Source organism: Callospermophilus lateralis, chromosome 2 (genome assembly GCF_048772815.1).
Source record: "Callospermophilus lateralis isolate mCalLat2 chromosome 2, mCalLat2.hap1, whole genome shotgun sequence".
Lineage (NCBI taxonomy): Eukaryota > Metazoa > Chordata > Mammalia > Rodentia > Sciuridae > Callospermophilus > Callospermophilus lateralis.
The window spans coordinates 70,733,398-70,745,522 of NC_135306.1; the positions used below are offsets into that span (position 1 = coordinate 70,733,398).

The 12,125-nt window shown below is 38.4% G+C and overlaps 2 protein-coding genes across 7 annotated transcripts in view; one reads left to right on the top strand and one right to left on the bottom strand.

Annotated features, from left to right (window-relative positions):
- Abhd17b (abhydrolase domain containing 17B, depalmitoylase) overlaps positions 1-9,357 on the bottom strand; it is a 39,778-nt gene extending 30,421 nt beyond the window's left edge. For both annotated transcript variants that reach the window (XM_076843484.2, XM_076843485.2), the window contains exon 1: positions 9,281-9,357. The gene's annotated coding sequence lies outside the window, so the exon portion shown is untranslated. The remainder of the gene's footprint in view (positions 1-9,280) is intronic.
- A 655-nt stretch (positions 9,358-10,012) lies between these two features.
- The window catches only part of C2H9orf85 (chromosome 2 C9orf85 homolog), a 64,139-nt gene continuing 62,026 nt past the window's right edge, over positions 10,013-12,125 (top strand). Inside the window, exon 1 of one of the 5 annotated variants that reach the window (XM_076843490.2) lies at positions 10,013-10,100. In XM_076843490.2, coding sequence (XP_076699605.2) covers positions 10,050-10,100 — 51 coding nt within the window. In that variant the 5' untranslated portion in view covers positions 10,013-10,049. The other 4 variants (XM_076843489.2, XR_013090262.2, XM_076843487.2 and 1 more) reach the window with 4 other exon arrangements.

Sequence of the window (12,125 nt, forward strand, 5' to 3'; positions counted from 1 at the left end):
AACATTGAATGTTAAGGCAAGGGCTCTACTATTGAGCTACACCCCCAGTCTCACTCTCAATTACTTCCAGTGCCATCTTAACTAGCAGAAGCAGAATTTATGACTAATTATATATATATATATATTTTATATTCACACACATACACACACACCACACACTCTGCGAGAGCTCTATTTCTTTGGGAGGTTGAAGCAAGAGGATTCCAAGTTCAAAGCCAGCCTCAGCAACTTAGGGAGACTCTGTTTAAAAATTTTAAAAATTAAAAAACTAAAAGGAGAGGTGCGGGGCAGGTGGCTGGGATGTAGCTGAATGGTTAAGTGCCCCTGGGTTTATTCCCAGGCACCAAAAAACAAAACAAAACAAAACAAAACAAAACACATATTTCTCAGAACTGCTTCAGTTGTCACTTCATTAGTTTCTTACTAGTTTGGCAATGAGTAGAATCCTCAAAAATCAATCTGGAACAAAATGAAATATGAAAAAAATTTACAAAATGAGGGAAATACAATAATTTTTTGAACACAATAAAATGTTCAGCCATAACTATTTTGTTTAAAAAAAGTAATAATATACCATATTTTTGTAGATAAACTTGCCACTTCATGACTATTTCTTGGACACAAAGGTCCAAGATCTGGTGCTAGCTAGTCTATGTTAATGTTTTCGTGATTCTTTGGCAAAATGAAAAAATTAATTTTAATCTATTTCTACTGAAGGGAATAGAAGGGATGCCTTTTGTTCACATTATATTCTTTCTACTTTGCTAATGCTAAAATGTATTTTTCATGAAAAGTGAAACCTTTGTAAAAAATAAAACAATGGTAATAGATGTCAAGCTTCATTCTTTTAAGTGATTTCTACCAGACAAAACTTAAAATTAGCTGTCTCCCACCTTTTTTGAAATCTAACTGGTTCCAAGACATTAGGTTTTAAAACTAACTGGGTTTGGAGCTAGACATAAATTCATTCAAATCACAATTTAGTTATAAGACTTCAGACAAACTCCTTCTCTGGGTCTCAATTTTCTCAATTGTAAACTCTACAGAGTTGCTGGGAAGACTAAATGAGATAAGCTTTTAAGTTCTGCACAGGCTACACACAGAAAAAAAAAAAATGTTCTTTTACTTGGCAGATATATTATTTTATCTTTTTCTGGGCCCTAGAAATCCAAATCCATTTTGTCTTTTCAGTCCTGGGAAAAAGTCTCACATGCTTTTACCAATCCCAATACACATATTCTGGAGGATTCCATTAGGGCGAATATCTTCAGAGACCTAATAACTAATCAGTTATTCTATCAATAGACCTATTTCCTGTATCTTCAGTCTTTCCTCCTCTAGTTTCACCACTTCTGTTTATATTGAAGACTTTCCACTTTAAAAAAAAACTGTGTGTATATATAAGTAGATAAACAGATGTATGCCTACATATATCTCAAAACATCCTTTAGAATCAAATTACTTTACCTCTCCATTTCCCAGTTACTCCATCAGGCTCAAAATGTGTTCTGGTCCAGTGTCTATCCTTACTTGCTCATCATTTAGACTCTCTGACAACCTCTTATAATTTCAAAATACATTGAGTTCTGTGCAACTTTTACTTTATGGCATGTAACACCACTTTCCTTCATTAAGCATTAAAACTAATGTTCAAACTTGGTTTCTTGGTTGCCTCAATCAAAAATTCCATTTTAAACAGAATGGTATTCTTTTGTCTTTTTATGCCAGTCAAACCCAGAGCTTTAATTACCACTTCCACACTACCGACTCCTACACCTAAAGATTGCAATGATGTCCCTTCAACTTCAGACCCTGGACATCTCAGTCTGTAACCCACTACCCTCCCTCTCCTTACACCAAGGCCTGTTTTTTGGGGGTGGGGAATGACTGGGCATTGAACCTAGGGATGCTTAACCACTGAGCCACATCCCCAGCCCTTTTTATTTTGAGACAGGGTCTTACTAAATTGCTCAGTGCCATGCTAATTTGTTTAGGCTGGCTCTGAACTTCCCTCAAACCTGCCTCAGCCTCCCCAGTTGCTGGGATTACAGGCATGTGCCACCATGCTTGGCTGAAGGCTCATTTCCTAGGTATTCCTTTCCAATTCTCTCAACCACATTTCTGCTCAACCAGTTTTCATTGAGATCACTCACTGACTAATCACTCACTGACTAATCTCTACCTCATACTCTTCTAATCCATACTCTACATTATTGCAATATGACGTCACTTTCCTGTTTAAAATCTTTGGATGGGCCTTACAAGCCCTGTTGAATAAGCATAAATTCGTTAGCATGCCATATATGATTCCCTCCTACCTCCTGTTCCTGTTTTCTATCTTAGTTTTGAACACTTCTCCATTTATTCTACTGAACATACTGTGTTCTTTTCCACTTCTATACTTTTGCACATACTGCTAATTCACTGTTGGTAAAATCCTCCAACTCATCATTTCCCTTTCAAAAAACAAAAATCAAACAATTTTTTATTTATTTAACCCTCTTTTAAAGTTTAATTTCCTCCTCTAGGAAAAATAAAAATCTCCTCTGAACCATGCCTATGCTGACTGATTTAGATAATCTCTTCAGAGATTTTTATGTTTGGGATTGTGTATTTATGTTATGTCTTTCTTAGGGATCCTAACAGATAAAAAATTGAAAAATACTGCCCTAGGGATTTACATCAGAAAGTCCTTTATTAATGCATGCCCTCCACACTGCATTATTTTACTGCCCTAAATCTTTAATTAATAAAAGTAACATTGAGGTCTGTTAAAAAGCTGTGTAAGGTAGCATCAACCCAGCTACCTACGTGGCTAAAACAAGAAGACTGTTTGAGCACAGGAATTCAAAGAGAGCCTGGGCAACATAGAAAGGACCCATCTCCAAACAAAAAACAAAACCCCAAATGTAATCTGTGGTGTTTTAGGTGTTACATTTGACAACCCAAGTCACTGAATAGTTTTTCCCCCCATAACCAATATGCAGAGAATAATTTTTTTCTTTGGGGGTTGCAGATGTTAGAGGGTAAAAAATTATCAGCATACTAAGCAGGATACTAATCGAAAACAAAATATCTAGGTCAAAATTTGCAGGTGGTATTTTTTTGAACAGTTTATTATAAGGAGTATGTCAACTAATTTTAATTTTTAAAACACACAAAGAACAATCCAAACTCAGAAGCCAAACAAGTTTGCTGCAATTGATAGCAGTCATAATAAAAAGAATTTCTTTCACTGTATATAGATTTTTAAGAGAAAAGGCTTGACAATTGACTACTGACAATTCTAATACTACCTCTAAGACACTGGGGAAAACTTCATGGGAAAACTGAAAACAAAACCACAACTAGAATATCCATTTCATGTTTCCTAATGATTTTTCCAAAGGTTATTACAAAACAATATAACATAAGCTGTGTTTTTACTTTTATGCCTTAAAGAGTCAATTTTAGCACTACTGTAGAAAGTACAAAAGCAACACAGAGGAAATGTAACCAAATATAATCAGATTCAATCCTAATTTGCTTTGATTTTCAAGTAGCTTCAATTCCTTCATGTACAAGACTATACATATCCACTGCCTTCATTACAAAGATATGTGTAATTAATAAATGTGCTAATACATACAATACAATTTGAAGCTCTGGTGTAAGGACACTATAAATATAAAACACTTGCTTGACAAATCTGCACCAGATGATTTTTCTAATGAAAAGAGGTTAAAAATGCTTAAAAAGTAAAAAAAAAAAAAAATTAAAAAAAGAATAACTATATGCTAATATCATATTACTGCACAGACTAGTTTGACTCATCAATATTTTAGAATAGGTGAGATAAACTTATCACAAATGATGGCACAGATAATTATGAGCATAATATATACTAAGAAAATAAAGTAAAAAGTGGTATACGAGAACAAAGTGGCGGGGTGGAAGGTGGCCCTTGTTATCTCTTAATCTTACTAATACTGTTCTCAGGCTATCATCCCTTTGCACATAAGGAAATTAAGCCTTTGGGTTGTTAAGTTATTAACTTGTCTGAGTTAACACAACTTGTATGTGGGAGAGACATAACACAGGTTTAACTTAAAGACTGTCTTCTGTCCACTTTTCCTGGATTTGGCTAATATCTGCCCAGCTATGATTTCCCTGACTGCACATCATTGCTCATTTTTTCATTCTCCCCTATTCATTGAGGTCTAACATGATTACCCTATTGAACAGGTCAAATCAAAAGTGACTGGTACATACATCATAGACACTGGCCCATTTTTCCTTTCGCATTTTTAAATGTTAGCTGTATGTAAAAACTAGTTTAGTCATTTTTACTTTTATCTCCTTAGAAAACAAAAAGGTCTTATATCTAAGTCAAATTTACATATAAAATGTATTCTAAAATTTGAAATAATTGAAATAAAAATTAAGTTTGAAATTATGATTGTAATTTTAAAAAATTCTAGCCAAAATGAAAAGAAACTGCAGAGTGTAGGTTGCAGTGATTAGTATTTAAAAGAACCTGCCATGTTCCATGACTTTTAGAAGCTGAATGTGAGCTATAGATGAAACCTAAGAATCAAACAGTACAGCTTCATTATCCTTGACCTAAAATGTGTGGGATCAGAAGTCATTCCAATTTTGGAATATCTGTGTGGCATTATCAGTTGAGCATCCTTAATCTGAAAAATCAGAAATCCTCAACTGCTCAGATTTTTGTGATACCGATGGTCAGCGTATATTCTGAAGCAATGGTTTAGGGTGGGGAGAGGAGAGGGTTAGAATGACAGAGTTGCAAAATTTTAACTTTTAAATTAAAGGGATATTAAAAACTAAATACAGTTATTACCACCATAATTTTATCATAGCATATTAACAAAAAAAAAAAGACAATTTCAGAGAAAAGAGTTAATTTTATTTAGCAAACTGAATTCACAAGCACATCAGTATATAAAATAGCTCCATGTTAAGTTCTAAATGTGAATAAATAAAATTGTTAAGGTTTTATTTAGAAAAAGGACAAATCATAAAATGATAAATGTGGCATTAAAAATCTTTTAGTCACTAGAAGATACCATATTTAAAGTAAAAAGGACAATCCCCAAACTGGAAGAACAGATCTTTAGAGCCTGCCAAGTACGGTTATATAGAAAATAGAAAAATTATTACAATTTAATAAGAAAAGGTAACCCTGAGCAGGCAATTTATAGAAAAAGAAAATGAACAGCCAACAAATAACTGAAAGTTTTAGCAACTACACAAGTTATTGGGTGATGCAAATAAAAACTGCCACGATGTGCCATTTCATACTCCTTAGAATGGCAAAAGTTAGGCCTGAAGTATTTGTAAGACAGAGAACACATCTCTTGTCCACAATCACTTTGGAGAGAAAACTGGCAGTTATCTTAAAAAGTGGAATAAGCTCATACCCGGTGTCTAACAGACGACTACCAGATTTATATTCCAGAGTCATCTTTCTCAATTACAGTTTTAATGAATAGCGGTGCTACAAAACTAGAAGTCAAAGAGCCAGGCACTCTTCTTGCATAAAGATAATGCTGCTCTGTGTCCCATGACTTTTAACTATTCTATAGACTTTCGGAGAGGGGTTGAGGGAGAGGAAAAACAAGAACCCTAAAGTCAGATATTTCTCAACAGGACTTGCAACCAACATTGCTTTAATACAGGTGATGACTTTAAAGAATTCAACTACTGTGTTAAAAAGATTCACTTTCCAACTTTACTGAAAATAGTTTTAGAAAATCATTTTTCACCAACAGTGCTGCTTTTGGTATCTGAATGCCCAATTCAATATATCAACTAAAATATGCACTGGTAGCTGTTGTATTGACAGTGTTACTATCCATTGATGCTAAGTACCCAAAACTTCTTCTAGTAGCGCTTCTAATTTAATGCATACACAAATGACCTGAGAATCTTATTAACCTACAGCACCTGAATCAGCAGCATAGGATCTGAGATTCTACTTTTCTAACAGGCTGTCAGGTCTTAGCATCACACAGCTAAAACTTGAGTATAGTTGAACTGAATGAAGCATTTGCACAGTGAAATACATATTAATATATTGTAATTAACTGCTTATATGTTAGAGAGGACATTGTTGATACAACACTTGAGAGACTGGGTTTGATACCCAGCACCACATAAAAAAATAAGCAAAAAGGTATTGTGTCCATCTATAACTAAAAATACTTTATAAAATTAGATGTAGGGTCAAAAATATAAAGAGATTGTTTGGGAAAAGTGTTATTAGGTAATTTCATTGTTGTGAGAATGTCAGCATATACTTAAAACATGGCTAAGATGTCACTAGGTGATTCAATTTTATGAGATCACTATTGTGTTTGCGGTCCATTATTGACCAAAATATTATGTGGTATATGACTGTATACAAGAATATTCCTTAATTCTTGAATAGCAAACAATTGAGAAGCAACTAAAATGATCAATTACAGAAAGCTGGTATAGTCACATATTGGAGTACATACCCTATTAGCAATAAAAATATACTAGAGCTATCTGAATAAACAAATAAATCCTGGCCTAATGACAAAACAGCAAACTACATAAAGCTATAAACATTATATTTAAATAGTTTTTTTGCTGTTTTAAGATTGGATCTATGTTATCCAGGCTGGTCAAAATCCTTAACTGATTTTCTGCCTTAGCCTCCTGAATGCTGAAACTATAGGCGTATACCACCACATTCAGCCTAAATCATTTTAAAACAATCAAAAACAAAAGTAGTGTTTTGGAATATAAAAATAGATAGTTAAGTATAAACAAGTAGATAGGAAGGGTGGATGTTAATTAAGTTTGTGTCTGTGGTGAAGAGAATAGAATTTAAGAGGATTTACAAGGTAAATTGTCTCATTTTGATTTGTAGCTTTATTTCTTCAATTGAGTGATAGGTAAATGGAGAATCATTATATTGTGGGTCATCAATAGTTATATTGCTATATTATTTCTCAGTTCACCAGGACTGAAAATGTTGGGCCTATATGTGTTGGGAAAACACTGCTCTAAAGCGTAGCATTCAGGACTAAAGGTCAGAAGACACACATTCAAGTCTCAATTCTGCATCTCATTAATTGTTTAGCTTTAGGTAATTCAAGTAATTCTTTTCTTTATTTTTACTCGTTTCACCTCTAAAAAATAAAATTTAAAAAAGCCATAAAACCATTTTTCCACTCCACCCCAGAAGATTGGGTTTCAGAGACAAATAGTGCAATGTATGTGAGAGTAGGAAAAGAGGGAGTAATTCTGAGAATTAAAACAAAAACCTTGGTTAGACAAGAAATAAAATCTACCAGCAAATAAACCAATCAAGTCAATGAACTATTTTTTTGTTATCACTGATTATAAGAATATGACACCAATACTAACATGGAAGAAATTTTGAGTTTATCAGTTGGTAATTTTAAACAGAATATAATGTCGCACACTTAGAGTAACTGTTGCTTATAAAGTTCTCATTGCCTTTTCTATAAAGTGAGCAGGTGGCACATTTTATTAGCTCTATATTACAGATGGAGAAACTGACTCAGATGTGAGATAGCACTGCCTGCAGTTGTATACCAATTCAGTAACAGAACTTGGAACAGATACCACTTGCCTAGTTCTGTGTTCACAAAGCTAACTTAAAAAAAAAAAAAAAAAAAAAAAGTTGTTAGGATGCTGTATAGTTATTGTCCCACGAAATAAAACATTCTTTGCCAACTATCATTTCATACACATTTCAAAATGGGCAAAGATACTCAAGGAAACAAAACACATATCAACTAGAGGACTGAACACCAAGAGACAAAATTAAAACCACCTAGACTGCTGAAAATCTAATCCTATCCTTGCCAATTAACCTTATTAATGCTAGAGTACGAGAAAAGAGAGGACAAAATGTGGGTGAGAGCGCTTTTCACTTCCTCCTGGATCTCAAATAAGATATCAATTATGACACACAAAAAAAGAATTTGTATCTTTAGAAGTTTAACACACTTAACTTCGCTGCTCTTTAAGTAAGGCCACTACCACTTCTTGCAAAAAAATTTCTCCAACAAGTATGAAATTAGGCAGTCTTAGATTACTGAGTACAAGCAATCCTGGTAATTATCAAAATAATGTCTTGATTGTGACTATTACCCGAGTTCCTAAGATAAACATACGAAGAGACTAATTCTTAATGGAGAAAAGTCCATTATTGCAAACCTTCCTGTCAATGTAAACATATTAATTTTATTACATGTTCTAACTTTAGAGTCCAAACGTAGTAGTTTCAAATGCTGACACAAGACATCCAAAATCCTATTTACCGAGTACTTTAAAAAGCCAATGAATCATCTTATGGATCAAGCATTATACGTTACAGAAAGTGTTAGAGGAATACCTTTCAGAAACTAAATAGCTAAAATTTAAAGGTCACCCTCTCTATATTCCGTTATTCACCCTTTGATTACCTAATGTACCTTACACTGATTTAAAGCATCATGTTCAAAGAATTTGGTTCTGCCAAAGGCAGAAATCTCACACTGGATCAACATTTTTTTAAAAAAAAACAAGAAGCCGAGTTTAGAGCCTCTCTATGAACATCCTCCACACAATACAATCCACAACTTTCTTGTTTCAGGGGTAAAATAAATTTTCAAACCCAAACTCTTAATTTTCCAATTCAAAGTTGATCCCTGATGAGCATATCCTAGAGCAGATGAAAGTTCAACTATCTAAACTATCTAAAGAAGAACCCTGCGACAACCCGGCCAGAATACACAAATCACCAAGCTCGCCGCAGATTCAATCTAAAATCGAGGCTGGCACGTTGAGGACCTTGAGTAGAAAGCTGCTAGGCACCCGGGAATCTCAGAGAGCGAAGGAGAGGAATGTAAACCCGACCCCATCTTTCGGTCCACTGGGAGAAAAGCAAAGGAAGTGAAACAAGACCCTTCCCCGCTGGGGAGCACCCAAGACCTTCCCAGGGCGTCCGTCTCTCCCTCACGCCTAGACTCCAGCAGCTCCGCGGAACGCAAGGACCCTCCCACCTACCCCTTCACCAATACACCAGAGTCCTCTTCAATATACCGACCCGACCGGGAGTAGGTCTCCGGCCTTTGCCGGCGCGGAGAGGCATCTCGGTCGCCAACAACAAAGACGCCTCCCGCTCCCCTCCCCCGCCGGCCCCGGCCAGTCCCTCCCGCGCTGCGGCTCCCGGCCTAGCGCCCCCTCCCCGAGCCCGGCCGCAGCCGCAGCGCGTCCCATCCGCGGCCCCACGCACCTGCACAGAGACGGCCACGGCCGAGATGCCGAGCAGAGGGGGTCGGGAGAGAACGTCTGCGACGCGTTGTCCTCCACGAGGCGCGACCCGCGCTCCGGCCACCGGACTCTCCCAGTCCGCGGACGGGCCCAGGCGAGGAGGGGGCACGAGGGCTGCAGTCCCCGGAGCCAAGACGAAGGACCGCGGGGTCTGAGGGAGCCCCAAGTCTCGCCTCGCGCCGGCTCTTCTCCACACAAGCTCGCGTTCTGCTGACTAACGGCCCCGGCTCGAGGAGCTGGAGCGGCGGCCGCCGGCGCCGGCTGCTCTCGGGCCTCACGTCCCGAGCGGCCGTGGTCGCAGACGCTGCCACCGCCTCCTTTTCTGGCACTGTAGACAACACCCAGTCCCAGCCAGGTCTTTCTTCTCTTCAATTCTCCTTTCTTTCTCCTCCTCAGCCCGCCAGGCGCTGGGCTTGCTCTTGTAGCGGGAAAGACACTAGATAGGAACGGAGGGGGGTAGCCGAGCCCTTTCTACACCAAGAGTTGGTCACTGACTGGAGGAAGGTGCCAAGCTGACCCGGGCTCCAGCCTGCGATCGGGTGTGGGGAGGGACGAAGCCCTTCCTCGCCCAATTTGCACCAATCACAAGCCGCTCAGTAGAGTCGGTAGCGCAGCCGACTTCCGGAGAGGCTGAACGGATTCGGCAGGAGGCGGGGATTGCGGAAAGGAAGAGCCAATAGGAGTAGAGGAAACCCTCCCCTCCGCCGTGATGGACTGCCGCATTCGGGTCAATGGGAGAATGCTCATTTCGAAGAAAGTGGGACTTGTTCACCCGGTTAGAGGCAAGGATTGCGCGGGCGGGGGTTCGGGGGCGCTGGTAGAGGCTGAGTCTTGTGGAGTTTCCTGCACCAAGTGCTGGGAGGGCAAGAGGATGTCCTTTTACCACTACGGGGAGTCACGTGTGCCAACTGGGGGCGGAAAGGCTGGATAAGATCCTTCCGGGTCACGAGAGAAGCGTCAACACCTGGGGAGGAAGCTCTCTGGTCCTCCCTGCCACTTTTTAGGTACACTCTACTTGAGGTGGTTGTGGTTTCGGGGATGAGTTCCCAGAAGGGCAACGTGGCTCGTTCCAGGCCTCAGAAGCATCAGAATACATTTAGCTTCAAAAATGACAAGTTCGATAAGAGTGCTCAGACCAAGGTAGGAACCTGCCTGTTGTACTAACTCTGACTCCAGGAAGAAGTGATTCATTGGAGGGGGAGTGAGGAAATCAGTGCAGTTGGCGAGAGCGAGTGTGGACCGCAGCCCAGGGTTAGTGTTGGCTGCAGTGCAGCCCTTTCTAAAATGTTATTCCCACGCCCTTGGTTTGACCTGGATATGTTGTCTCCTCGTAAATACTTGTCACGATCGACACATTTAACTAATTGCACAGAGTGGACCGGGACCCTCGTCAAACCTAAGGTGCCAATGAGAAAATTGAGTCGTTGAACGCTCCCATCTGGATCCTTTCTCGTTTGGGGTAGGAAAACAAGGATTATGGCACGAGTGTCTCTTTCAAAATTTGCACCAAGTTTATGCAAGCAATAGCCTCAGTATCCTCACCAACGTAATGGGAATTTCTCTTTTTCTTAAGATTGTTTTGAAGAGCAAATTATTTGATTTGTGTAAAACTGGTAGCTTTGGTCTTTATAAAGTCTTTTACTTCTTTAGCAGAACTTCTGTAAACTGGTAGAAAATTCAGACTGTTTCTATAAGCCAGAGAAATTGGGTTGTATGTAACTACTAATTTACTGTGGTTATCTCTTCCTGCACCCTTAGCCCTATGGAGAGGACAAAATTGACGACACAAGGGCATATTAGAGACCAACATTACATCAGATAAACTTGGTATTTAAACTGGAATTCAAATGTATTAGGTTTGAGGCTTGAGTTATTTAATGTTTATCTGAGCTTTAATAGTGTCTCAAGTGAGAAATCTGGAAGGATTGTTGTAATGCTAAACTAAGTGATCATAATGGGTGTTCAGTAAGCAATTATTTGAGTGAGAAAGCAAAGTCATCTGTTTATAGTAACCTGTAGTCTTATTTTGTTTCCTCTGCCTCTTCATTTACTGTACAAATATTTAATGAGCACCTTCCATGTGCAAGGCCCTATTCTCCTGGTTGTGCAGTATTCACAAGTGTTGACTCTTTATAGAACTTAAGAGTTTTCTGCATAATATGGGCAATAATTAAGACAAGATATATGTCATTACAAATTGTGATACATATTGGTGAAGTGTAAGACAGTTTAGTAAATTGTCCTACAAGGACCTCTCCTTTCTCCCACTTAAATTGAGCAAATTTTCAGAAAGAAAATCATAAGCAATATTTGGAAAGATTTTTCCAAGACTGTGCCGATTATCAATAGGTTACACCAAAATAAAACAGCTGCATTAGCCAGGAGTGGTGGTGCAAGCCTGTAATTCCAGAGACTCAGGAGGCTGAGGCAGGAGGATTCCGAGTTCAAAGCCAGCCTCAGCAACTTGGTGAGGCACTAAGCAACTCATTGAGACCCTGTCTCTAAATTAAATACAAAAAAGGACTGGGGATGTGGCTCAGTGGATGAGTTCCCCTGAGTTCAATCCCCAGTACCAAAAAAAAAAAAAAAAAGAAAAGAAAAGACAGAAAAAAGAAAAAGCTGCACTCTACCAAATAGATGTCTACAGTTTTGTCACAAGGATTTTGATTTTGATTTCCTTTTCCTCTTTAAAATTGTGAAGAAGTCTCATTTGTCAGTAGGTCAGACCACCAGATTATTTGTTATTGGAAGTTCTGACAAAAATAGCAAGAAATATTTTACTAAGGAACAGAATGTCTAATAGAGAA